General features: G+C 46.0%; 9 protein-coding genes and 1 long non-coding RNA gene across 16 annotated transcripts in view; 6 read left to right on the forward strand and 4 right to left on the reverse strand.

The window, feature by feature from the left end:
* LOC6733918 (proteoglycan 4) overlaps window positions 1-3,284 on the reverse strand; it is a 36,826-nt gene extending 33,542 nt beyond the window's left edge. Inside the window, exon 1 of one of the 2 annotated variants that reach the window (XM_016182317.3) lies at window positions 3,076-3,284. The gene's annotated coding sequence lies outside the window, so the exon portion shown is untranslated. Of the gene's footprint in view, window positions 1-2,362 lie in introns of both variants that reach the window. The other variant, XM_016182316.3, reaches the window with a different exon arrangement.
* Window positions 681-1,265, forward strand: LOC120284413. The gene is made up of 3 exons (XR_005543652.1): window positions 681-746; window positions 800-875; window positions 1,130-1,265. It is a non-coding gene; the product is annotated as an uncharacterized LOC120284413 (long non-coding RNA).
* A 155-nt stretch (window positions 3,285-3,439) lies between the features above and the next one.
* Window positions 3,440-4,024, reverse strand: LOC27208337 (5-hydroxyisourate hydrolase). Its single transcript, XM_016183930.3, has 2 exons — window positions 3,878-4,024; window positions 3,440-3,800 (listed from the first exon to the last, which is right to left on the reverse strand). Exons 1-2 carry the CDS (start codon window positions 3,908-3,910, stop codon window positions 3,492-3,494), a joined length of 342 nt encoding a protein of 113 aa, XP_016026967.1. The 5' UTR covers window positions 3,911-4,024; the 3' UTR covers window positions 3,440-3,491.
* A 210-nt stretch (window positions 4,025-4,234) lies between these two features.
* On the forward strand, window positions 4,235-5,808 carry LOC6733920 (periodic tryptophan protein 1 homolog). Its single transcript, XM_002080928.3, has one exon. The coding sequence runs from the start codon at window positions 4,346-4,348 to the stop codon at window positions 5,723-5,725; it is 1,380 nt and encodes a 459-aa protein (XP_002080964.2). The 5' UTR covers window positions 4,235-4,345; the 3' UTR covers window positions 5,726-5,808.
* A 3-nt stretch (window positions 5,809-5,811) lies between these two features.
* Window positions 5,812-8,191, reverse strand: LOC6733921 (transcription initiation factor TFIID subunit 5). Its single transcript, XM_002080929.3, has one exon. It carries the CDS (start codon window positions 8,112-8,114, stop codon window positions 6,000-6,002), a length of 2,115 nt encoding a protein of 704 aa, XP_002080965.2. The 5' UTR covers window positions 8,115-8,191; the 3' UTR covers window positions 5,812-5,999.
* Window positions 8,192-8,399: 208 nt separating this feature from the next.
* LOC6733922 (peroxisome assembly factor 2) lies at window positions 8,400-11,709 on the forward strand. Of its 4 annotated transcripts, none has more exons than XM_016167817.3 (5): window positions 8,400-8,534; window positions 8,638-8,770; window positions 8,829-9,341; window positions 9,405-10,160; window positions 10,217-11,709. In XM_016167817.3, exons 2-5 carry the CDS (start codon window positions 8,750-8,752, stop codon window positions 11,618-11,620), a joined length of 2,694 nt encoding a protein of 897 aa, XP_016026968.1. In that variant the 5' UTR covers window positions 8,400-8,534; window positions 8,638-8,749; the 3' UTR covers window positions 11,621-11,709. The 4 variants fall into 4 exon arrangements, with proteins under 4 accessions (XP_016026968.1, XP_016026969.1, XP_039147988.1 ...); XM_039292054.2 differs by having other exon boundaries at window positions 8,438-8,534; window positions 8,612-8,770; XM_039292055.2 differs by lacking the exon at window positions 8,400-8,534 and adding an exon at window positions 8,564-8,582.
* Window positions 11,710-12,039: 330 nt separating this feature from the next.
* LOC6733923 (peroxisomal (S)-2-hydroxy-acid oxidase GLO5) lies at window positions 12,040-13,387 on the forward strand. Its single transcript, XM_016167820.3, has 2 exons — window positions 12,040-12,552; window positions 12,617-13,387. The coding sequence occupies exons 1-2, from the start codon at window positions 12,047-12,049 to the stop codon at window positions 13,311-13,313; spliced, it is 1,203 nt and encodes a 400-aa protein (XP_016026971.1). The 5' UTR covers window positions 12,040-12,046; the 3' UTR covers window positions 13,314-13,387.
* Window positions 13,388-13,757: 370 nt separating this feature from the next.
* Window positions 13,758-14,948, forward strand: LOC6733924 (INO80 complex subunit E). The gene is made up of 3 exons (XM_016167821.3): window positions 13,758-14,107; window positions 14,165-14,727; window positions 14,786-14,948. Exons 1-3 carry the CDS (start codon window positions 13,874-13,876, stop codon window positions 14,880-14,882), a joined length of 894 nt encoding a protein of 297 aa, XP_016026972.1. The 5' UTR covers window positions 13,758-13,873; the 3' UTR covers window positions 14,883-14,948.
* A 389-nt stretch (window positions 14,949-15,337) lies between these two features.
* On the forward strand, window positions 15,338-21,675 carry LOC27206950 (zinc finger protein 423). 3 transcript variants are annotated; one of them, XM_039292048.2, is made up of 13 exons: window positions 15,338-15,912; window positions 15,975-16,074; window positions 16,137-16,553; window positions 16,618-16,767; window positions 16,826-16,939; window positions 17,013-17,363; window positions 18,130-18,858; window positions 18,929-19,108; window positions 19,164-19,259; window positions 19,374-19,409; window positions 19,495-19,767; window positions 19,916-20,825; window positions 20,886-21,675. In XM_039292048.2, exons 1-13 carry the CDS (start codon window positions 15,523-15,525, stop codon window positions 21,064-21,066), a joined length of 3,927 nt encoding a protein of 1,308 aa, XP_039147982.1. In that variant the 5' UTR covers window positions 15,338-15,522; the 3' UTR covers window positions 21,067-21,675. The 3 variants fall into 3 exon arrangements, with proteins under 3 accessions (XP_039147982.1, XP_039147983.1, XP_039147986.1); XM_039292049.2 differs by having other exon boundaries at window positions 19,919-20,825; XM_039292052.2 differs by lacking the exons at window positions 15,338-15,912; window positions 15,975-16,074; window positions 16,137-16,553; ... (1 more) ...; window positions 16,826-16,939; window positions 17,013-17,363 and adding an exon at window positions 17,790-17,926.
* Window positions 21,512-22,610, reverse strand: LOC6739377 (tigger transposable element-derived protein 6). The gene is made up of 2 exons (XM_002076245.4): window positions 22,334-22,610; window positions 21,512-22,276 (listed from the first exon to the last, which is right to left on the reverse strand). Exons 1-2 carry the CDS (start codon window positions 22,444-22,446, stop codon window positions 21,712-21,714), a joined length of 678 nt encoding a protein of 225 aa, XP_002076281.2. The 5' UTR covers window positions 22,447-22,610; the 3' UTR covers window positions 21,512-21,711.
* Window positions 22,611-22,742: the final 132 nt, after the last annotated feature.

Below are 22,742 nucleotides of genomic sequence, written 5' to 3' on the forward strand. Positions count from 1 at the left end.
GACTTTGTCGAATACTTTGTAAAATATGCCCTTCATCTTCATTATATATTATTATAATTATGTATATTATATTATATCTTATTAAATTATATATTATTAATATATATATATATGTAATTTAATTATTATATATATATATATATTATATTATATATTATTATATATTATTAACGTTTTTATTATTTAAATGTAAATTATAGTAAATATAATAGTAATAGTAATAATGCTAATAGCCGAATCTATGTACATAATGTCACAAAATTCATTTCAAAAATGAATTTATGTAAGAATATTTGTCATTAGAGTATTCAGCTAGCGACTTGTGAAAAATTATTAAGGTAATGATTCGAAACGGGTGGCACCCGACATGAGCACGAAATTTTTCTTGGGTATTCCCTTTTACCCTTCATTTCTTATACCCGTCGCGCTTCCACCCATACAAATTTTAGGCGTACAAAAAATGACCTGCGGCCGATCGTTGACTGTGCGTCCACTCACCCATACGGCTCTTGCGCAGCAGGCCTCGGGTGGTTTTTTTACTCGTAACAAAAACACAACGTTGGTAAAACACCCGAATATTTTCTGTTGTCGCAAGTAGGGTGTCAAAAAAGACGGGGTGCCTAGAGACCGAGTGTTTATCGGGTGGACGTAGAGTGCCAGTGGCGGGCTGCAGTTCTCTGGCTCCAACCAACTCCGGTGCTCGAGTGAACAACTCGATGCAATCGGCCAGCGAATTCGAACGAAAGGTACTTGAAAAAGTGCATGCGGGTTCATTTCCTGTTTGCTCTTGCCATTTCAGATACACGGCTGCAAATAATGGGTATTATTCACAGTTTATGCACTAAAAATGCAGCAGATAGTTATTGAAATGAAAGGTAAGGAAAGCTTAGAATATGGACAAAGATTTGTAAGTTTTGTAATTGGTTTTCAGCTGAAGAAAAAGCAACAGAAAATGTTAAGTTCATACATCCCACAATTATATCTATAAAAGATATGCAATGTTAAATTGGATTCTATAAATATTTCCCTAATATGTGCTGATGACTTTAATGACAAGGACAGAGTATATTTTTTGGCTATATTTTGGCTGCATGTTTTCAAAAACTATTTTTTTCTGTGCATCTTACAGAGGCTTCTTGCCATTTTGCGATGTCAGCTGAACTCGACGACAAACATGCTCAAGCACTGGCGATTTCCCCCCATTTCTACCCCCTTCCCACCTGTGCAGACTTAAAGGTTTTTTACATTTATTTTTTACTATTTCGTATTTCGATGTTTTTTTTCCTGGTGCTGTTTGCTTTGTTTTTGCGGCCAACTTTTGCCTTCTTTTCTGCACTTTGGCCGCTTAGCCGCTCTCTAATTTGCCTACGGCGTTCAACGATCATCGCATATTGGGTTTTTGGCTTTACGTCAGTGCAAATTATAACCACGTAGGTTACGATTTTTGACACTTTTCCAGCGCCGCGTCTAACGGTATTCGCAGCCATAGTTCAATTTATCGCTGGACTACAGTAATTAATGATGGCTTTTGGCCAGAGCTGCGGGCCAGGAAAGCGTTTATCGTCGGATCGATTATCAATTACATATACACAATTTTTCGGCTGCTCTTTGTCGAATTCATTGGGTCTTGTGATTAATTGACCGTTAGCAAGTTGTCATATTGATTGCGTTTTAATTCGGCGCCGAACTTTCAATTATTAGGTAAACCAAATTGCGCGAAATGTCGCAGAAAAGGTGAGGTAACACTCCTCGGGCTAGACAATTAGGCAATCTAAATATATTTAATGAAAAAACTGTTTCCCACGTTTCAAAGAACTTGTATGGCGAATGAACAATGAAAGTGTTCATTTTGCTGTTGTAGCTCAACTGGTTCTGGCGACATTTTTGCACAATCATAAAATTAAATTTAATCTACATTTTAATTTTGCTTAGAATCTAGCTCAATCTGGAGAATGCTTCTATTGTGTTATGATTCTAAAATAATAAAAAACTAATATTTAGCTACGATAATCCTGAAACATTTAATGTGATTAAGATTTGGTAAAAAAGATAGAGCAAAGGCTTAAAAGAATTTGATTTCATAAATGAAAGATGATTTCTAGTTTATTTTAAATACGATAAAAACTTTTTATGATATTTTAACTAAAGTTACGAGTTAAGCTATTAATTTTAATATTTCCCAAATATTTGGGAAAAGATAAAGGAAAGAAAACTTAAACAAGTTGGATTTCATAAATGAAGAATGGGTTCTAAGTGGGGTGAATCTTAAACAACAGGTTTCTTCGTCCAATTAAAATATATTCCAAAACAACATATTATTCCTAGCTTCCTGATGAGATCACCTAGAGCCGCCGCCACTCACCTTTTGGAATTACTTGTGCGATCTTCGCCGGATTCTGGAGGTGCTTCGTACCGCATTCAAATTGGACCAATTGGAGGGGCAGAGTTACCAACTGGCGTGCTGATCTCGTTAGAATTTAAGCTCGTTTCTTTCCGAGTTTTTCGGGTTTTCAGATGGCAGGCGGAGCGAGACGCGGCCAGGCACTTGGTATGGGTACAGATATAGATGAAGGCATAGGTATGGGTCTGGGTATGGGTATAGGTACTAGGCGGGGGTACTTGTTGCTCACGCGGAGCCCGAAACCAAAACCTCGGATCTGGACGATGGCCAGAAAATGGAAACGCGATTAGGGGCAGGCGCAAAGGGTATGGGTACACAAAAAAGATGCAGAGCCAGCAGCAGCGCGGAGTATAAAAAATAAACGAAAACAATGCCAGAAAAAATCAACATGCACACACTGACACCAAGAATATGTATCTTAAAACTGGTTTAAGATTTGTCGGGGATTTGCTGGCTCGGCCGCATCGAGTGTGTGTGTCTATGGGAGCGCTGTTTTGTACTTTCCAATAACAAATCCCACTTCTTGTTTGCCTCTTTTTGAAAACACGCACACATATATTATTATGGATATATTGTTTCCACTCAGAATCCAACTACGAAACAACTGTTGCACCTCGGTGGAGGATTTGAATCCGAAAAGAACTGAAGGACGCAAGGATCCATCACTCACTCACTTTGCAGAGAGCACTTGCCATCGATATTGCATTTCCAAATATGTGTTTTTTTTTTTTGTATACAAATTACCGGCACACGACTCGACCGATCGCCGTTTCAAAAACATTCAATTCCAAACACCGACAACGCACCGAACGCACGAACCTCCCGCGTCAGCCGCTAAATACAAACTGAGTCCGGAACCAAACGACACCGAATGCTGGCTAGAGATGGCAAGATACTGTACTGGCGAATAGGGATGGGAGCGTGAGATAAGTTGATTTCATGACACGGTTGCTCATGCACGAACATCGCACGAAGTATAGAGCAATCCCGAGACATTACAACTAAACATTTAAAAGACCTTTATTCAAATCAATTCAATTTTTTTAAGTTGCTTAAAATCCATTTTCGGTTTTACCGAGCTAGATGTATACTATGTGCCACGATAAGTGGAATACCCAAAGGGATTGAGTAACAAAGGAATGTGATAGTTCTGATTCTCACTGCAATCCACAATCAAGTCGATTGCTGGATAGAGTGTCCTCACACTGCGCTCCGCGTAATAGGCGCCCACGTGAAAGGTCAGCTTGTAGATCCCGCTGGGGAATTGACCAGATTCCAAGAGCAGGCAGCGACCATCCGCATCAGTTTGGGCCGCCCGAAGGGATCTCCACTCCTGAATCTCGTCCAGCCTCGAAACTGTTATTCTCACATTGGCTGCCGCCTTTCCCACCGAAGTATCCTGTAAAGGGGTAACGAAAAATTGTATTTTATATAAACACAAATATAGTTATACATAAAAAATTGAAGCAAGGTTACCAATATGTGGGTAGAAAACTTTCGTGCATCCATCCTGAGGGCAAATTTAAGACTAAAGATCGTAGATATCTCTGGTATCTCAGACGGTAGCAAAAGCTCCAGTTTATGAGACTCTTTATCTTAATCTTTGATTGCATTTTGCATTAACAATGAAAATCACTGATAAGTGGGATGTCGAAATTATTTGTAAGACAAAAATCAAAACGTTTTTTGAGGAGTGCATATACATAAAACAAATATATACATATGTTCATTTTTTGAAAGGGTTTCTTTTATTCCAAATAATTGTTAAATAAAATAAATTTGAAATAGTTTTTTAAAAATATAAAAATCGTTTGATGCCGTTTCAGTATTTGTTTAAAGTATTAGTAACAGCGATAAGAGCTGGTCACACAACCTGCCTCGTTTGAACTGCACGTGTTTACCATTTCGTTTGGTATATCAAACTAAGTTGAAAGTGTAATCATAATGGCTGAGGAAGGACCACCGGAGCCGAGCATTGACTTTGTCCCAGCTCTTTGCTTTGTACCTCGCGGCGTGGCTAAGGATCGTCCCGACAAGATCGTGCTGACGCAGGCGGAGCTGGCCAGGATTATCGGTGATACCCAGCAGGAATTGGACGAGGAGAGCGACGACGAGGCAGAGGAGGGTGAAAATGCCGCGGAAGATGAAAACGATATGGATGTGGACGACCACGCGGATGCCAATAGTGAGAACCGCGATCCGCAGGACGAGTTCCAATTTCAAGAGTATGACAACGAGGCGAATGCCAATGTCACCAGTCTGGCCAACATCGTGGACGCTGGCGAGCAAATCCCCGATGAGGACGAAGACTCCGAGGCCGAGGACGAGGTCATCAAGCCCAGCGACAACCTCATTCTAGTGGGTCACGTTCAGGACGACGCCGCCTCCATGGAGGTGTGGGTGTTCAACCAGGAGGAGGAGGCTCTCTACACCCACCACGACTTTCTGCTGCCAAGCTTTCCTCTGTGCATCGAGTGGATGAATCACGACGCGGGCAGCGAAAAGGCGGGCAACATGTGCGCCATCGGCTGCATGGATCCGATAATCACCATCTGGGATCTGGACATCCAGGACGCTATCGAGCCCACATTTAAGCTTGGTTCCAAAGGCAGCCGCAAACAGAACAAGGAGCAGTATGGACACAAGGACGCCGTGCTGGATCTCTCTTGGAACACCAACTTTGAGCACATTCTGGCCAGCGGGTCCGTAGACCAAACTGTGATTCTGTGGGACATGGACGAGGGCCAGCCTCATACAACCATTACCGCTTTTGGCAAACAGATTCAGTCGCTGGAATTCCACCCGCAAGAGGCTCAAAGCATTCTAACCGGCTGTGCCGATGGATTCGTTCGACTCTTCGATTGCCGCGACTCTGAAGGCGTCAACTCTTCCAGCATTGAGTGGAAAGTTGACGGTGAAGTGGAGAAGGTCCTGTGGCATCCCACGCAGACCGACTACTTCATCGTGGGCACCAACGATGGCACCTTGCATTACGCCGACAAACGTTCGCCTGGCCAACTGCTGTGGTCCGTAAAGGCCCACAACGAAGAAATCTCCGGTGTGTGCTTCAACAACCAGATGCCCAATCTTCTGACTTCCACCTCCACGGAGGGCACCCTAAAGGTGTGGAACTTTGATGGCACAGAGGCAAAGCACGTCTACGAGCATGAGTTCAACATGGGTCGCTTGCAGTGCATGCGCCAGTGCCCCGAGGATCCCTACACGCTGGCCTTCGGCGGGGAGAAGCCTCCGCGCTGTGCGATCTTTAACATAAAGAACTCGATAGCCGTGCGCCGAACGTTTGGAATCGCTGATGCGGAGTAGGTAAAGCGTACAGCTACGTATTTATCTGTGTATATGCTTTATATGACTTTTAAATAAATATGAATTATATATAAGAACCTTAATGATTGACTTTTATATTAATTAAAGTTTATTGATAACTTGCGCATATATGCACTTTACACTTTTATGCTTAAACAACTAATAGACATTTCAGGGGGGGTGGGGCACAAACGGAATATAAAACATTAATCCTAAACATTCCGAGAAATTCTTAACATTACATTACGTATACCAAATTAGCTTATCTGTGCTCCTAACTCTTGAATAGACCCACGCACATCAGGAGATTTCGGCGCGTAAAGTGCAGGCTGACAAATGGCGAATTCTTGCTGGGGAAAGTACGCATGAGGTAGACGTCCTCGTCGTTCTCATCCTGATGGTGCGAAACAGTGATGTGATTGCTGATATAGTCTTCGGTAACCTTGTGGAAATCCCACAGAGTTAGATTGTTATCCAAGCCTGCTGCAGCCAGGACTGTTCCATCGCGACTAAAGGTGATCGAGGTCACAGTGCTAGTGTGCCTCAGCAGGGTGGTGACCAGGGATCCGTTCGACAGATCCCAGATGATGATGTTGTGGTCTACTGAGCCCGAGGCCAGATACCGGCCGCAGGCGGAGAAGGCCAGAGAACTCACCGATCCCTTGTGGCCCGTCATCAGACGCACCGACTGACCGGTCAGGTTGTCCCACAGGCGTACCGTGCGATCGCTAGAACCGGTGGCCACATAATTGGAATTGGGATGAAATTGAACACAATCCACGTCCGACAGGTGACCCACAAAGACTCGCAACGCTTGATTGGAATCCGTGGCCCACAGACGAGCAGTTTTGTCGTACGAACAAGAAACAAAATAGTAGCCATGCGGCGCAAAGCGAACATCCCAAACCGGGTAAACGTGCCCGCGGTAGGTGACCACGCAGGACCAGGTGAGCAGAGACCACAGCCTTATGGTGCTGTCCTCGGAACATGAGAGCAACAGGTTCATCTCGGGGGCAAAGGCACAGCGGTATACGGGTCCGGTGTGACCCATTAAGCTCCTGGTTACCTCACCACTTCGGTCATCCAGCATACGCACATTGATATCCGCCGATTCCTTGTCCAGTTCGCGAAGGGAATCTGCATCCTTTAGCGTACGCAGCTTGGCGGGCGTCAATGACCAAATCCTCACGCTAGAATCGCCAAATCCACAGGCCAGCATCGTGGAATCGTCTGAAATCTCGGCACAGGTTACGCCCTGATGGGAATTAAGCACCGTGTAAAAGACGGCAGAGGGCAGTTGATCCTTGCTGAGGGCTAGACGCTTGCTGGCTTCCCTGAGAGCCTTAAGCTTTAGCAACTTGTCCGAATCCTTCAGTTCCGGCAGGGGAATTCTGTCGATGGATGGAGCATTCGGATCCGACTTGGACTTTTTCGACAGCAGGGGATCCTTTTTCGGCTTTTTCTTTTTCGGACGATCCGGGGCATCCGGATCATCGTCCTCCTCCTCTGGTGCCGGCGCTGGAGTAGTCAAAGTCTGAAAGTCCACCTCCTTTAGCAGTCCGTAGTACACCCGCATTTTGTTGTCCTGTCGCTTGGCCTCTCCAAGGTGCGAGCCCGCGGTGGCGACGCACTGCAGCTTGTTGCGCGCCATGCCCTCGTAGGTGTCGAAATGCAAGTACTTGGAAACAATATCTGCCACCACTTCCTGCCGGCGATCCTGGATGTGTCGCTTGAACAGAGAGTGCGAGTCCCTGGACATGCGAATGACAAACTTATCCTGCTCCATGGCTACTACGAGGTCATTCTCCAGCAGCTCCTCGGGCTTAGACAGCAAAAGAAGGTTGAACAGACCCTCTATGTAGTAGCCGTCGAGATCGCATTTGTACTTCTCAATGAATTCTTTGGCCTTCTCCCTTAGTCCACTGGCGAGGATCTTGAAGTAGATCTGCACCAGAATTGGGTACAGAACCATGGACAGTTCATGCTTGTATATGTCCAGGGAGTCCTCAACGAAAGTGCGCAGCTCCTTGTATGCCTGCTCATAGTGCTGGGCATCAAAGCTGTCGTCGTCGATGAACTTGGCCAGTTCCTCTGCAGCATTGGCCTCCGTCACCGCGGACTGCTTATGACTCTGCGCCGGAGATGGGACATGTTTCCGCTCCCGGTTGGCATCTCCAGCTCCCACAGCTGCCCCCAACACCTGCTGAACATCACTTTCGCTGATTTCCGACAATTCCAAACTGCTCACATTCGCCTCCTGGCAGAGCAGCTCCTCAGTGCTCTTTAGTTGGTACTTTTTGATTAGTTTCAGCAGGCATAGCAACTCACGCTTGTTGTGGGACAATTGAGTACCGTTTCCCCCGTTAATATTGCTCACTTCCAGGCTCATTTTCGCGGAAAATTGAAATATATGAAACTTGTGTATTATTTTGTTGTGCGTGGAATAGTGTGACCAGGTTCGGAGCGGTTAAAAACGGCAAAGTAGAGAATGAAATATACTGAAATGCACCAAGTACAGTCAAAGTATACAGTAAGCACTAACAAAGACGGATATATATAAAAATTATAATAATATACATGGCTTTTTGCCGATATTTGGCATTATTTAAAATATAAAAACATATTTCATTCTTTCATTCTACTAAAAAATCAATATTGTAACTTTTATGCAGGCCAAGGAAATTATTTAAATATGTGATTATAGAGGCCTAACTGTGAACAGCTGACTGAATACTTTTAGTATTTTTTGAGCAAATATCTTACCAGAATCAAAACATTCGTAATGAAGAGGAGAGTAATTGTGAAAAAGGTAAAATACAAAGTAACTGGCCATACAAACAATCTAATTTCTATAGCAGTGGGTAATAATTTGCTGTGCATTAACAGGATTAACTTGCCATTGCATATTTCAGTGTATTTGTCTGGCGCCTACCTCCCAACTCCTTGAACTTTGACACCGCCTCCTCGAAATTAACCCTTGTACTCGTGCTTTCTGTTGTGTTTAGTCCATATTTATTGTATAAAATGAATGAAAATGATGATGCGGTAGGTCCATAACTAACATTTGAACCCTATTAGCTAATGTCGTTATCAATTCCCGCAGAAAAAAGTCGTCGGCAAGCGGAATTCGGTGTCGTTCGATCAGCAAGATCCAGGACAGCCGAGATTTAGCTTCTCTGGAAGAGTACAGGAGCTAGTCGAGGGCTACAATTCTGCCATACAGCTGCTGGCGCCCAAGTGGCCCTGGTTCCTCTACCCCGGATATCTGACATACGCCGTATACTGGCGTTACGCCAAATATTACAAGGGCAAGTTGCAGCTGACCCCCATTCCGAACCGCCTCTACGATCTGCTGATCAAGAACGAGCTGATTAAGTCGGAGCACCTGGTGTTCGCCAGTCAGGAGGTGTACGACAACTATGCGGAATCGCCGGACGTCAACTTTGTCAACTTGGTTATCCGCGGCAGGAGGGTAAGGATCGGTAAGCCGCCAGCTTCAGATGAAGGAAATATGACCCAAACGGTTATCAAGCAAATGCTGCAGGAGGCGCCGCATACCATTGTGGCCCAGATCTTGCCGGCTGCACAGTGCCAACCCAATTGTCTGTACGTTCAGGTGGGTATCGAGTTATAAATAAAAGAAAAATGTGCTATAATTCTACTTCGTGTACAATTTCAGGAGAACTTCTACGGCAACATATTGGATCGCTTTCAAATCCGCTCCAACTGCTGGGTGCAGGTGGAGCATTTTGCCGATGAGCAGACAATACCTGGAATAGCAACCAAAGCACATGTGTACTTAGTCGCAGATCCCCATGAACTTCCCGCCGAACTGACAGAGGTCATCCTGAGCAACTATTTCAATACACCTCGACTTATGCATCGCGGACATACGTACCGCATCGAGGTGAACGCAGAGTTGGTGGGCACTGCGACTTATGCCCACTATTACCTGATATTCGCTCACCTACGCCACGTCCACCTAAAGTGTATTCACCTGGAGACGAAGGGCAGCGAGTTCGAGCTGCAAGCGATTGTTGCCAAAAACTTTAGCAACCTTGTTCAAGTGCCTGCATCTCACAGTTTCCTGCCCCGTCAAGTGCTTGACAGTATGGCCATCGTTGAGAACTATCCAAGTGGACTGCGAAAGCCATATAAGCTGTTGCGCTCCTCAGTAGATGCCTTCCTGCCAAAAAAGTCCGCCTGCCTGTCGTCAAAGCACATATTTCCTGTGTTCCTCCTGCAAGGCGAGCGAGGATCGGGCAAATCAAAGCTCGTGAGCGCCGTAGCCCAAGAGTTGGGAATGCATATTTACGGAGCAGATTGCGCAGAGATCGTTTCGCAAGTTCCCTCCCACACGGAGATGAAGCTAAAAGCCGTATTTGCCAAGAGCCAAGTTTCCGAACCGCTTATGATTTGTTTCCATAACTTCGAGGTACGTGGGCTCTCGTTGGGTAAATTTGCAGAGGTTTTTACAACTCATATTTTCAGATTTTTGGCATCGACAACGAGGGTAACGAGGATCTGCGTCTGCTTTCCGCCTTCCACGTGCAGGTCCAGGAACTCTTCAACAGGGACCGCAAGCATCCGATTGTAGTAGTGGCTTTGACCAGTGACAGACACCTTAAACCCATGATCCAAGGACTTTTCTTGGAGATCATAAACATTGATATGCCCAGCAAGGAGGAGCGATTCGAGATTCTTCGCTGGATGCACGTGCGCGAGACTTTCAACGATATTATCTACAACCAGAAGGCCATTGAGCAATTGCCCTTGTTCTCGCGGGAAAATCAGTCGCAGTTCATGCCACGCATTTCTCCCAGCTGGAGGAACACCCTCAATGTCCTTCAGGATGTGGCTGCCAAGTCGCAGGGCTTTCTGCTGGGCGACCTTCAGTTGCTGTACGACAACGCGGTTCGCATGAAGATTCGCAATAGGTTGGGTAGGACTACCCTGGATATGTCTCACTTCGCCAAGAACCTCACCGACATGCAGAGCTCCTTCGCGGACAGTTTGGGTGCGCCCAAGGTGCCGAAGGTTTATTGGTCCGACATTGGTGGTCTAGCCAAGCTAAAAGATGAGATCCAGAGCAGCATCGGTCTGCCGCTTAAGCATGTTCACCTCATGGGCAAGAATCTAAGAAGATCGGGAATCCTGCTTTACGGTCCCCCAGGAACAGGCAAAACCCTGGTGGCCAAGGCTGTCGCCACTGAGTGCAACCTGAGTTTTCTTTCCGTTCAAGGCCCAGAGCTACTGAACATGTACGTCGGCCAGAGCGAGCAGAATGTTCGTGAGGTCTTCTCCAGGGCTCGTTCTGCGGCTCCCTGTGTACTCTTCTTGGACGAACTGGATTCCCTGGCTCCCAATCGAGGTGTGGCTGGGGATTCTGGCGGTGTAATGGATAGGGTGGTGTCGCAGCTATTAGCGGAAATGGATGGAATGAGCGATGGCGACACCAGCAAGCCCATATTCATTCTGGCCGCCACCAATCGCCCGGATCTTATAGACCCCGCTCTCTTGCGTCCCGGTCGCTTTGACAAGCTTTTCTACGTGGGACCGTGTTCAACTGCCGAAGACAAGGCAGCCGTTTTGCGTGCCCAAACCCAGCGATTCGCTTTGGAAGCCGGTGTGGACATGGAACAGATTGCTGAGCGTTTGAAGAGCGAAATGAGCGGAGCAGATCTGTACTCCATCTGCTCGAATGCATGGCTCTCCGCTGTGAGGCGCACCATAGACGGACACTTGAGTGGAACAATAGCTGAGAAGGAACTGGTGCCGGAGAACGTAATCGTGCAGGTGGAAGACTTCACGAAGTCTTTCAACAAGTTTGTGCCCTCGATCAGCGCCAAGGATCTGGAGTATTTCAACAACCTTAAGGCTTCATACAGTGTCTAGAGTAGGCGCAGATGGTTAACTAGTTCTAAGAGTTAGTTTTTTACAGACATTTTTCGTTGTTTTTCAATAAACCCGTTGATAGTTCACAATTCCCAGCGAGCCTCCACTCGTTTGAACCACTAAAGGTGGGTGGAGCTCTCGTATGAAATAGGAACCAGCGTGTGGAAGTGCGACTCTGATTACTTTGGAAGACAGCAGGAGGTAGGTGATACCAATTAACCTTTGCGAAGTGGGTTCTTATCATCTCGGACAATAGCTTCCCCCCATGTCGAGCAGGAAAATTACGTCTTTTGATTTAAATGATCCCTGCGCTGATCTTTACTCCATAATCTCGGGCTGGTGAGGCATTCCTTATCTATTTCACCCGGCAGACAGTGTGCTTATCGCGATTCCCTGGTTTATGGACTCCGCCGGACAAAAGCGTTGATGCTGGCACCTAATCTCAGTGGGTTCAGTGCGAGTCTGGGAGGTGCGTCAAGAGGTGTTGCCAAACATTGTATATTTCCATTCCCCTGTTATATAACAGCCATGGCTTTGGTGTGCGTAGAGGACTTTGAGAAGAAGGCCGTTGGGCAACTGGAGAAGAATGCCCTGGACTACTACCGCAGCGGAGCCGGTGAGCAGTTCACCTTGGGACTGAATCGCGAGGCCTTCCGCCGGCTACGCTTGCGACCTCGCTGTCTGAGAGATGTCTCCCGCCTGGACATTAGTACCAAGATCTTCGGCGAGCAGATGCAGTGGCCTCTGGGCATAGCTCCGACGGCCATGCAGAAGATGGCTCATCCGGACGGCGAAGTAGGCAATGCCAGGGCGGCTGGAAAAGCCGGCTCCATCTTTATACTCAGCACACTGTCCACCACTTCGCTGGAGGATTTGGCAGCCGGTGCCCCGGACACCATCAAATGGTTCCAGCTGTACATCTACAAGGATCGGTGAGTTGATTATTTATATATATAAGCAAATACTTCTATTAAACACAAAACACTTTAAATACAGTACCATAACGGAAAAGCTGGTGCGTCGTGCCGAGAAGGCCAACTTCAAAGCGCTCGTCCTGACCATCGACGCTCCAATCTTTGGACACCGTAGAGCCGATGTGCGCAACAACTTCAGCTTGCCGTCGCACCTGACATTGGCCAATTTCCAGGGCGTTAAGGCTACTGGAGTGGGTAATGCCGCTGTGGGCGCCTCGGGCATCAATGAGTACGTCTCCAGCCAGTTTGATCCAACTATCACCTGGAAGGATATTGCCTGGTTAAAGAGCATCACTCATCTGCCCATTGTGGTCAAGGGAGTGCTGACTGCCGAAGATGCTGTGTTAGCCCAGGAGTTTGGATGCGCCGGACTCATTGTTTCCAACCACGGAGCTCGTCAGATCGATACGGTTCCGGCCTCGATCGAAGCCCTGCCGGAGATCGTAAAGGCCGTGGGCGATAATCTGGTGGTTATGCTGGACGGAGGCATCATGCAGGGCAATGATATCTTCAAGGCTTTGGCTTTGGGAGCCAAGACGGTCTTTGTGGGTCGTCCGGCTGTGTGGGGATTGGCCTACAATGGACAGAAGGGCGTGGAGGAGATGCTGAGTGTGCTGAAAAAGGACTTTGAGATCACCATGGCGCTGATCGGTTGCCAAAGTTTGGGGGACATCACGTCGGCAATGGTGGTACATGAGAGTAAATATGCCAAGCTGTAAATCAGGAGCGTTTTAGTGTGGATACATAAAACTTATCAAACTTGCTTTTATAAATCTAATAAACATGTCTATAACAATAAATTAAAAACAGATTCTTGCAATTAAAAACTATTAAAATATTTACATTGTTCAGACAAAAAATATAATAGGAAGATTACATTTAGATTTAAGACTTTTTGGAAATATTCCTATTATAAAGAAACATTTTTTAGACATTAATTTAAATTTAATATCAACAATATATATACAATTGCCTACAGCAGTTTTGGCTAAACAACTGCTTAGCATATAAGCTTACAGATCCTTGTTATGCTGTCATCATTTGATTTCAGACGTTTTTTAACACAAAAGATCATTGCGAGTTTTCAATTTTTATAAATTACTTAAATGCTGAAACTCAATTTTTAACTTAATGATAACAGAGAACGGTAAATAGTCGTCCGATAACCATGCTTGGCTTGATAAGTGCGAAGAACTAGCAGTTATCGCAATGCTCCCATCTCTATGAGGCATGTACATATAAGAAAAAATTAACAAAACGCGAACACCATTAAAATACAATGCTAGACGGTTGGTACTGCAGATCCCTGGCCAACCAGGAGGATGGCGCCATAAAGGACGAGCCGCCGAGCGACGACGAGCCTGCACAGCCCGCCAGAGATCGCGTCCCGCCAATTTCCCGCGGAGCAGCGCCCGCTAGCTCATCCTCCGTTTCCGCGGGCCTGGGAGCAGGCGAGACTGACTTCAAGGAGCGCTACAAGAACCTCAAGAAGAAGCTGAAGTTCCTCATCTATGTAAATATCTAAAGTTGAACTTGGCCAACGGCAAGTCACAGCTTTTTGTGTTTACAGGAGAACGAGTACTTCCAGGATCTGTTGCACACCAACCAGCGGCGTCTGCTGAAGGTTTCCCGGGATCGCACCTTCCTGCTGGACCGCCTGCTGGTGTACGAGAAGCCGGCCAAGGACTCTAGCGACTCGGATGCCACCGACAGCTCCGATTCGGAGCCAGCATCAACGTCCGGCGCCGCCGGCGGATCTCAGACATCCAAGGACGCCATTCGGCGCAAGCACAAAGACAAGGGGGCACCGGGAATTCCAGGTGTGCCTCCGCACATGCCCACAGTGGGCGCCCCACGCGGTCGAAGACGGAAAATCCTAACCGGAATGTTGCCCGCGAACCATGGAATCCCAGCAATCGCTGCCAAAAAGCAACTTACCGCTACGGTTTCACCTTCACAGCAGCCTCCGCAACTACAGACTGCTCCGAAGGATGTTTCGCCCGGCCTGAGCCAAGCGGAGATTGCCCGCCAGCTGCAGGAGCGACGACCCACGCCGTTGGAGCTAATGAGTCCGGAGTGCACTTCAGCCACCGTGCCCACAACGATGCTCAGCGATGAGAGCCCCTCTAAGTGGTAATAAGTTGTGCAATTCCCACCTTGCAGCACTAATCTAATAATCGTGTTCTCTTAGTTATCCCAATGAGAGCCTGCAGCATCTGATGGAGGACGACTCACACTCGCACGAGGTGGCCGCCGAGGAGTGCGTGCCCATGGAGTACACAAGCTAATATTTTTTACTGAGTTAAATACGAAAAGCTAATAAATTAACTAGATCCAACTGGATTGATAAATTATTTGGTTTGTTTTTAAATAACTTTCTTGGGGCTTAAAAAGAATAAGATTGAAATTTATTAACATGTTCATTTTTAAATAAAGAAATAGGCTTACAAGAAACCTAATTGGAAATAAAAACTTTGTGAACATTTAAGATAAGTCTGTTTGCGCCCGATAAAAAAACATATATAACTAGCATTAATTACCCTTATCAGTTGACAATCTTTAAAAGCTTAAGATTCGAGTAGTTGAAATAAATTACATTTCTACCAATTTTAACAAAATTATAATTTTTTTTGGTATCCCCGTGTAAAAGCAAAAATGCGATGGCGCGAAAGTGCCTGCTTATCGATAAGCGCTGTTCATCGAGTGAATGCGCAGCCCTGGCCATTGGCAATTGTTACCCAGCCCTGCCGCACAAAACACTAATGCAGAACAACCCTGTTTTACTAATTTATTTCGACGCGACGCGAGTGGAGAAAAACAATCAAATTAAATTCGCTAAGACGTGATAAATTGTGGCGCTTCACCAGCTAATCGCTTCGAACGGACCGCAGGCGATACGGGTGCCACCCGATGAGCAGCTCATGAACAATGGCGCTGAACAAAAGGAAGAGCCCGTACTCGGACCCAATTTCGGGCGCCGAAGTGGACTACAAGTTGTCTTGTCGCTGTTGCTTGAAGACGAACGTGGAGTACGTCAAACTGGACTCGGTGTCGGTGGCGCGTAGTCTGGACCCGGCGGACGCCACTGAGAAGATACCGCTCCTTCGCTGCCTGCTCTTCTGCGTGAGCGCCGATAATGCGCCGGAGCTGCCGCAGCACATCTGCATCGAGTGCAGCAAGAGCCTGCAGATTGCTTACTACTTCCTTCAGAATGCGCTGCGTGCCCACGAGATCCTGTGCCGGAAACTGTGTCCCAAGGTCACAAGGAGACTGAATGGCACTATCGCTCACGAACTGGAAAAGCCAGCGTCTGCAGAGGTATGTTTGTCCTAAGTAGTGGCATTCACAGCGTACAATTACTATTGGTTCTCCCTTTTCAGCCGGCACAGCCCCTAAAGACCATGCGGCACGAGTGTCAGGTCTGCGGAGTAGTGGTCTACAATCGCCTGGAGCTCAAGCAGCACATACGCCAGCATGCAGGTACAGTTTGGCTTTCGCCACAAGCGTAATTTATGGAACTAAAAGTGTAAATTCTTTTCCAGAGGGTCTTTCGTACAACTGCAAGTTGTGCAGCTTCACGTCGTTGAAGCAACGCGTTTTGTTTGAGCACTATGTGACCATGCACAACATGCCCCTCAGTCAGGCAGAGGAGCACGTAAAATCGAAGCATTTTCCAGCGCCAAAAGAAGAAGAGGTCAAGGCAGTGTGCACGCTTGAGGATATGGAGTTGCTGATACCCACCGTACTTAGGCCGGAAGATTACGTACAGCCGCATCCGAATATTGATAACGACCAACTGCGAGACATTGATCACCAGCTGGCCGTCAGCATGGGTGAACCCTTACCGGCAGTGGACAGCCTCACTTCCACGCTGCCGCCGATGGATACGCCCAATGTTAGCATCGGCACCGAGTACCTTGTCCTTCCCGATGGTTCGCTGCAGCAGGTTAACGGAAGCGGTAAGTTGAACCAGCTAGGGTTCATGCATGATTGCAAAATGAAACTCATAATGATCTCTTTTAGGCGTGGTCATCGAGTATATTGACGATAGCAAACCGAATAGTTCCGGCAACGTCAATATAAGTCTACAAAATCTCCTGTCCAGCCATAATGATCCGATGGAAATCGATGTCAACGAATTGATCGTGGAGGAAACGATGCCACAGATAAGAAGTAAGATCCGTCCCAAAGACTTACAATATGATTCTACTATTTTTTTGTACGCTTACAGTCAAGCCAAAACCAGCCGTTATCGGAACATCCATTCACAAGCACAAGTGCAAATTGTGTCCGAAAACATTTTCCACTGTAGCGCGTCTAAAATCTCATCAGTTGACTCACAACAGTTAGTTTACTCCACCTTCATTAAAACCAGCATGCTATCATTCGCTATAACTAATCGAATCTCTTTTAAACAGCTCTTCCTAAATTCTTCTGCGACCAATGCGACTTTTACTCGTTGCGCAGCGCCGATCTAATACAGCATTACAAGATGGTCCACCATCGGTTCAATGAAAATGGCAAGGCCGGCAAGGAACAGGCGAAAGTTGCAGAGTCTCGTGTCTACTCGTGCGACATGTGCCTGTTCGAGACGTCCACCGTTAGCCAGCTGCGAATCCACTACAAGGAGCGGCACACGGTCCAGCCCACGGAGGTGCAACTGCGTCCCAGTTGGACGGGCGAGTCAACGACAACGAGAGGCGTTGCCGCCAAGCAGCAGACTCCGGCCAAGATATCAAATCACACCGACATCCCGTTGGGCATTAAATGTGAGTCATGAGATCGTTTTAACCAGGGCATTTAAACTGGTATCGACTTTCGCCGGTTTTTTGGACAGTTATGAAATGATTCGCAAACGATAATTCGTATTAATCTTTTCGTTGGTTGAATGAGTTTATGTTGATATTTATTTATTTATTATTTTGTTATTATTCATTAGGTATTTCACCATACTTTCGTGCAATACGTTTTTTTTTATCATAATTTTTGCGGCAATTTTGTGACAAACCATGAACCAAAATTCTACACAGCAGTAAAATTTAACGTTTACATTCGAAAATATATAGATCACAGCAATAAAATTTTAAATTGTAACATTTGTTGTATATACAAACTTAGCATAACACCGTGTATATCAAGGCTATGTCCTCTTTCTAGTAAATTGATGCTCATAATGATCATAATGGCAATTAGTTTTTTGGCATTAACTATCGGGTAGGATTGGGGAAACTCTATTTAGCCATCGCGCTGATGAAACTACAAAAACGTTGAGGCCTTTATTCCATGTAAATAAAAGCAAATCGAATACAAGTGGAGGGATTGTGGACTTTCGGTAAGGACTTTAAAGGAGCACCTTAACTCGTTTTTGATAATTAATTGTTTATAGTTACCGTGTTTATCTTTGAGTTTGTCCAGCCTGCACTCTAACCAAATTTTATTTAAGTCCAACAGTTAAATTTGTATACTCATTTGAATTCCCTGGCTTTCCGTTTTATATGTTTCATGTTGGCATGTTTGTAATGCAATGTCTTCCAGATCCGCCTGGTGTTTTGGAAACGCAAGCGTCAGTGCAGCAACCGGTGGTAGATCAACCAATGCCTGACCCAGTGCAGCAAACGGAGCCGATGGCCACTACATCGACGACCATCACCGAATCGGGCGACATCAACGTAGTGGTGGATGCGACGCCGCTCTTCTATGCGGCAACCTCCAACTCCCTGTTAGTGACGAACCCGGCGCCAGTGACAACAGTGGAGGAAACCACCGGCGCGGCGAGCAATCATGCATTTGGAATCTTTCCCGAAATCTCAGAGAGCAATCTGCCCGTGAACGAAGCCGTACCTCAGGCACCAGCCAATACATCTAACATTTCGATGTTTGGCGACATGCAGGACTTCATTGACAACACCGATGTGGCTGCCATATGCACAATTCCCGCGGATGACATGCCCGTTGTGGATGGTGACGACATTGTGATTGATAATAACAATATCAGTCTGGACTTTGATGCCGAGAATTTGTTCGAAGACTTCGAGGAGGAGGAGGATACTGTGGCCGACGAAGAAGACGAGGCCGACAATGAAGACGAGAATGACAACAATGATGCTGCCACGGATCAGAATCTGCTGCTGACCAGCGACGATGATGATGTGGACGACTTTGATGATGAGCAATCGAAGCATCTGCAGAAGCCCTACTGCATTTACTGCAATAAGAAGTTTACCAGTCAGTATAAATTCGAGAACCACATGTTCGTTCATCGGGGTAAGTCAGCTGGGTCGGTCACACAGCTCTAGTCACCCTATAATCATGCATATGTCTGGTTGGATTTCAGGTCTGGCTCCCTATCGCTGCGAGCTGTGCACCAACCTCTACAACATGAAGCGATTGCTGATCAGGCACTATAAAACTGTGCACAAGCGAATGCCCACGAGGGACATGGTCCAGGCGAAGGGCGATAAGGTTTCCGTAGCCCGCACCAACATCGAAAAACTGTATCCTGGCAGGATAAAGAGTAAGTTACATACAGTATACAGATCACAGCATCTTAACTTTCTATCTACCAACAGATCCAATGCTCATGTGCGCAAAGTGTCCGTTTGAATGCGAATCAGATTCGGAGATGCGCAAACATCTGAATGCCCACCATGGAATCAATGACGGAGGTGAGTTAATGAATGATCAATAATTAAGTATCGATTGATTAAAGATATAATTTTGAATTCCACCATTGTTTTTATGGAATAATTCTAATAAGATACATTATATTTTCATTCCAGTGTCCGAGCATGCAAACGAAGTGTTTATTATACGCAGTAAGTAGTTTTGTTATTTTGATTGGGCTGGATACGATTTTCATCGTTGTGGCTATATATGAACACTTCTTTCGTCCAACAATAGAATTACCATTTGAATGCCCGCGCTGCATTCGATCGTTTGCGGCCAAGACCACCCTTAGCCGCCACCTGCAGCGCAGTCATTTGGTAGACACAATTATAGAGATGCAAACGTCGCATTGCGGGGAAGCCAACACGACCACGATGGCCACATCCTCATCGACGATTCCTGGGCCCGTAAACTCGGTCACAGTGGATGGCCAACATAATGAGATGATGCAGACGGATGTTGGGGCGGAAAAGATGACGGAAGCTTTAGGCAATGGCGATGGCAATGGTAAGAGCCTCAATAGCCTTGCACCAATCAAATCAAATTCCCATTTCAACTGTGCCCAAAATACGCCAACGCATAATACAAATGATAATCTAAAAACGCTGTTGTTCGGCGACGAACAATGATCGTCGATTGTTGTTGTACTCACCAGAAGAAGCCGGCACAGATGATGGATCAGGAGAAATCGCAGAACCGGCGGTGCCAGAGGAAGAACTAGATCCCGTAACATTGGACGCAGCCACAGCGGTGACTACAACAGCAATAGCAGCAGCAATATCAGCGGCAGCAGCAGCGGCAGCTACTTCGTTAGAATCACCCGTAGCAACCACAGCTTCATCGTCCACCACTCTCTTTCCCACGCCCACACCCTTTGATTTTGAATATGACATAATGAGGGACGAAGCCCAGCAATCGTCGCCCAATATCCATGACGTATCCAAAGACCTCAGCGACAATGCCTCATTCAGCAGCCCAATTAATGAAAGCGATAAGCTGCTGTCCACCACTGCCCTGGAAACTTCACCAGCGAAGGGTTTACGCTCCAACAGCCGTCTGCATCGTTCTTCCCTTCACATGTGCAAGCTTTGTAACCAGACATTTGACGAGCTGGGCAAGTTGGTCAAGCATGAAATGGAGCTGCACTCCAATACGGAACGTTCGCGATGGGGCTATCAGCACAAGTGTCCCATCTGCAATACAACCTACCGCACGCTCACGTTGCTCAAGTTCCATATGAAGCGACACAGTAATAGAAAAACACAGTGCAAGCTGTGCCCCAAGACCTGTGTAACCATTGCAGAGCTCGAGCGGCACACGAAGGCCAAGCACAGCAAGGATAAGACGCTTCGGTGCTCTATGGATGGCTGCCGAAAGACTTTTGCCTTCAAACACCATTTGATACGCCATCAGAAGGCCTCTCATCTGAGCACGCGGTATATATGTCCCGTTTGCAATAAGGAGGAAAAGTCCAATGTGCATCTGAAAAATCATATGAGCGTGCACAAAGGTGAGATAACCTACAAGTGTCCCAAGTGTGATCGCTCCTATTTGCGGCGTGGCAGGTGAGAGGTTCCCCTTTTCTAATCCTTTGTAATCCTTCTACAATCATTTCTCTTACGCAGACTCGTAACCCATGTACTCCTAATCCATAACATGCAACTTACCACCGAAGAGTTGGAAAACGTCTCATCCCTGGCTAAGAACAAAGCCAAACCTAACGATCTTAAAGACGCGACGCCCGTGGAGCTCCTGGATGGCCGTAAGGATGCGAGCGGTGCAAGCGAAGAAAATGGGCAGCCCTGAGGAGCTGACGATAATTCCAAGTAGTTGAGAACTTCTGCTTTTACCAATCAAGCAAAGTAATCGCACAATGTACAAAGTTTGATATAGTCTAAGTACTGTTCCTCTCCATCGTTTTAGCACATCAAATGTCTTGAAGTTTTCCTGTTAAGTTCTAGACTAAGACATTAAACACAATCTCTTATATAAAATTAGTTGAAATACAGACGAGCGATCACTTATTGACAAATAGACTTCGGTGAAATTTTCAATGTATTATGAGGATCCAAAAGTAGCAATGCCCAAATGGCAACTTAAGGTACCGCCTTAAACAATCCGCAAAGGGTCTCAAGGTATCAATAGTTAATCCATTCGATACCCAAGCATGATTAAGGCAATCTCCACCAGCTGGCTCTGTATTGGCCAAAGAGAAACGCTTCACATCCAATGTTTAAAATTCTCCATTATATATATGTATAATTTTTTTTTTTGGCAAACGGCTCTTGTGAGTTATGTATTTTGTATATTCAATAGTTTTAGGTTTAAGTTCAACGCGATGAAGGGATAAATTATCTTCAACGATGTTGCTTATAAAAGAAACGTACATTAAATAACTTTTACTACTAGATTCGAGATAAATGTGTATTGCACTTAAATTGCACGCTTGGGTCAAGGAAGCTCCTTTTTAAAGGTGTTCCACTTCCAGCTCCATTGATTTTCCAGGCTAAGCAACTGCTGGTAGGAAGCATAGTCATCCTTGGCGAACTCCTTCAGGCGGGCCAGCTGCATCATGGCCTCTTCGGTGGAATAGATAGGTTCGATCAGCGTCACGGGATATGGCTCATCACAATCGTCCTTGTTCGAGATGGGTTCGCTCTTCACCAGAATGGCCTCGAACTCCTGCAGATCCAGGCTGTCACCGGTGTCATTGTATCGGATGTTGTGTCGCTTCCGCCATTTCTCCAGCCATCCGGAGGAGGCAGAGAAATTGGAGTGGCCCAGCTCCAACGCTATCTGCTTGGCCTTTTTCCGCACCATTTCCCCCGATATGGGTATATTCTCGGTACGGACACGCGAGAACCAATCGAAGCACATCTCATCGATCTGGGCGCCCCGCTGAGTGAGGGGATTCCTCCGCATCTGGTTTAACTTTAGTTCTCCGCTCAACAGACCCTCTTTGATCGACTGTTTGTGCTTCAAAATGTCTGCTGCCTGTGTCTTCCCAATGTTAAATCTGTGGAAACTCGTTATTTTTACACATTCATATGTATGTATCAGGCATTGATCTTACTTCTTGGCCAGATCCCGAACCGATAGCTTGTTTCGCTCCTGGGACTGGATTACCTCCATTTTCTCTTCCAAAGTGAGCGATGTTCTAGGTTTTCTGACTCTTCCCGATGGCATATTTGTCGACGAACATTACTGGTGGGTGAGCGATGAACACTTATCTGTCAAAATTGCTGAAACTTGCTGCCAAATTTGGCAGTTTTCTTGTCCGCTCAAGGGAGTGTCCGTCCGTCCAAAGGTATGTGGTGCAGTATGACCAGAGCGATGAAGTATACAGAAGGCAAGGGCGTATGCCAGGTTATTATGGCTGCTAAGGGGGTTTAAGAAACTACAGTTTTTACTATATTTGTAAAGAATATACTTTTTGTCAAGTAATGTAGCTTTCATCAAAGGCAACTTTTATTGGCCTTGAA

Source organism: Drosophila simulans, chromosome 2R, assembly GCF_016746395.2.
Source record: "Drosophila simulans strain w501 chromosome 2R, Prin_Dsim_3.1, whole genome shotgun sequence".
NCBI classification, from domain to species: domain Eukaryota; kingdom Metazoa; phylum Arthropoda; class Insecta; order Diptera; family Drosophilidae; genus Drosophila; species Drosophila simulans.

Coding starts and splice junctions, on each gene's coding strand:
- LOC6733922 (XM_016167818.3), top strand. CDS start 8,508: ATGAAGAGGAGAGTAATTGTGAAAAAG. Junction 8,535..8,828: donor GGAGAGTAATTGTGAAAAAG/GTAAAATACAAA, acceptor CAATTCCCGCAG/AAAAAAGTCGTCGGCAAGCG. Junction 9,342..9,404: donor CCAATTGTCTGTACGTTCAG/GTGGGTATCGAG, acceptor GTACAATTTCAG/GAGAACTTCTACGGCAACAT.
- LOC27208337 (XM_016183930.3), bottom strand. CDS start 3,910: ATGGATGCACGAAAGTTTTCTACCCACATATTG. Junction 3,801..3,877: donor AGTTTTCTACCCACATATTG/GTAACCTTGCTT, acceptor ACCCCTTTACAG/GATACTTCGGTGGGAAAGGC.
- LOC6733920 (XM_002080928.3), top strand. CDS start 4,346: ATGGCTGAGGAAGGACCACCGGAGCCGAGCATTGACTTTGTCCCAGCT.
- LOC6733921 (XM_002080929.3), bottom strand. CDS start 8,114: ATGAGCCTGGAAGTGAGCAATATTAACGGGGGAAACGGTACTCAATTG.
- LOC6733923 (XM_016167820.3), top strand. CDS start 12,047: ATGCTGGCACCTAATCTCAGTGGGTTCAGTGCGAGTCTGGGAGGTGCG. Junction 12,553..12,616: donor CTGTACATCTACAAGGATCG/GTGAGTTGATTA, acceptor CTTTAAATACAG/TACCATAACGGAAAAGCTGG.
- LOC27206950 (XM_039292048.2), top strand. CDS start 15,523: ATGGCGCTGAACAAAAGGAAGAGCCCGTACTCGGACCCAATTTCGGGC. Junction 15,913..15,974: donor AAAAGCCAGCGTCTGCAGAG/GTATGTTTGTCC, acceptor CTCCCTTTTCAG/CCGGCACAGCCCCTAAAGAC. Junction 17,364..18,129: donor CATCCCGTTGGGCATTAAAT/GTGAGTCATGAG, acceptor AATGTCTTCCAG/ATCCGCCTGGTGTTTTGGAA.
- LOC6733924 (XM_016167821.3), top strand. CDS start 13,874: ATGCTAGACGGTTGGTACTGCAGATCCCTGGCCAACCAGGAGGATGGC. Junction 14,108..14,164: donor AGCTGAAGTTCCTCATCTAT/GTAAATATCTAA, acceptor TTGTGTTTACAG/GAGAACGAGTACTTCCAGGA. Junction 14,728..14,785: donor GATGAGAGCCCCTCTAAGTG/GTAATAAGTTGT, acceptor GTGTTCTCTTAG/TTATCCCAATGAGAGCCTGC.
- LOC6739377 (XM_002076245.4), bottom strand. CDS start 22,446: ATGCCATCGGGAAGAGTCAGAAAACCTAGAACATCGCTCACTTTGGAA. Junction 22,277..22,333: donor GTTCGGGATCTGGCCAAGAA/GTAAGATCAATG, acceptor GAGTTTCCACAG/ATTTAACATTGGGAAGACAC.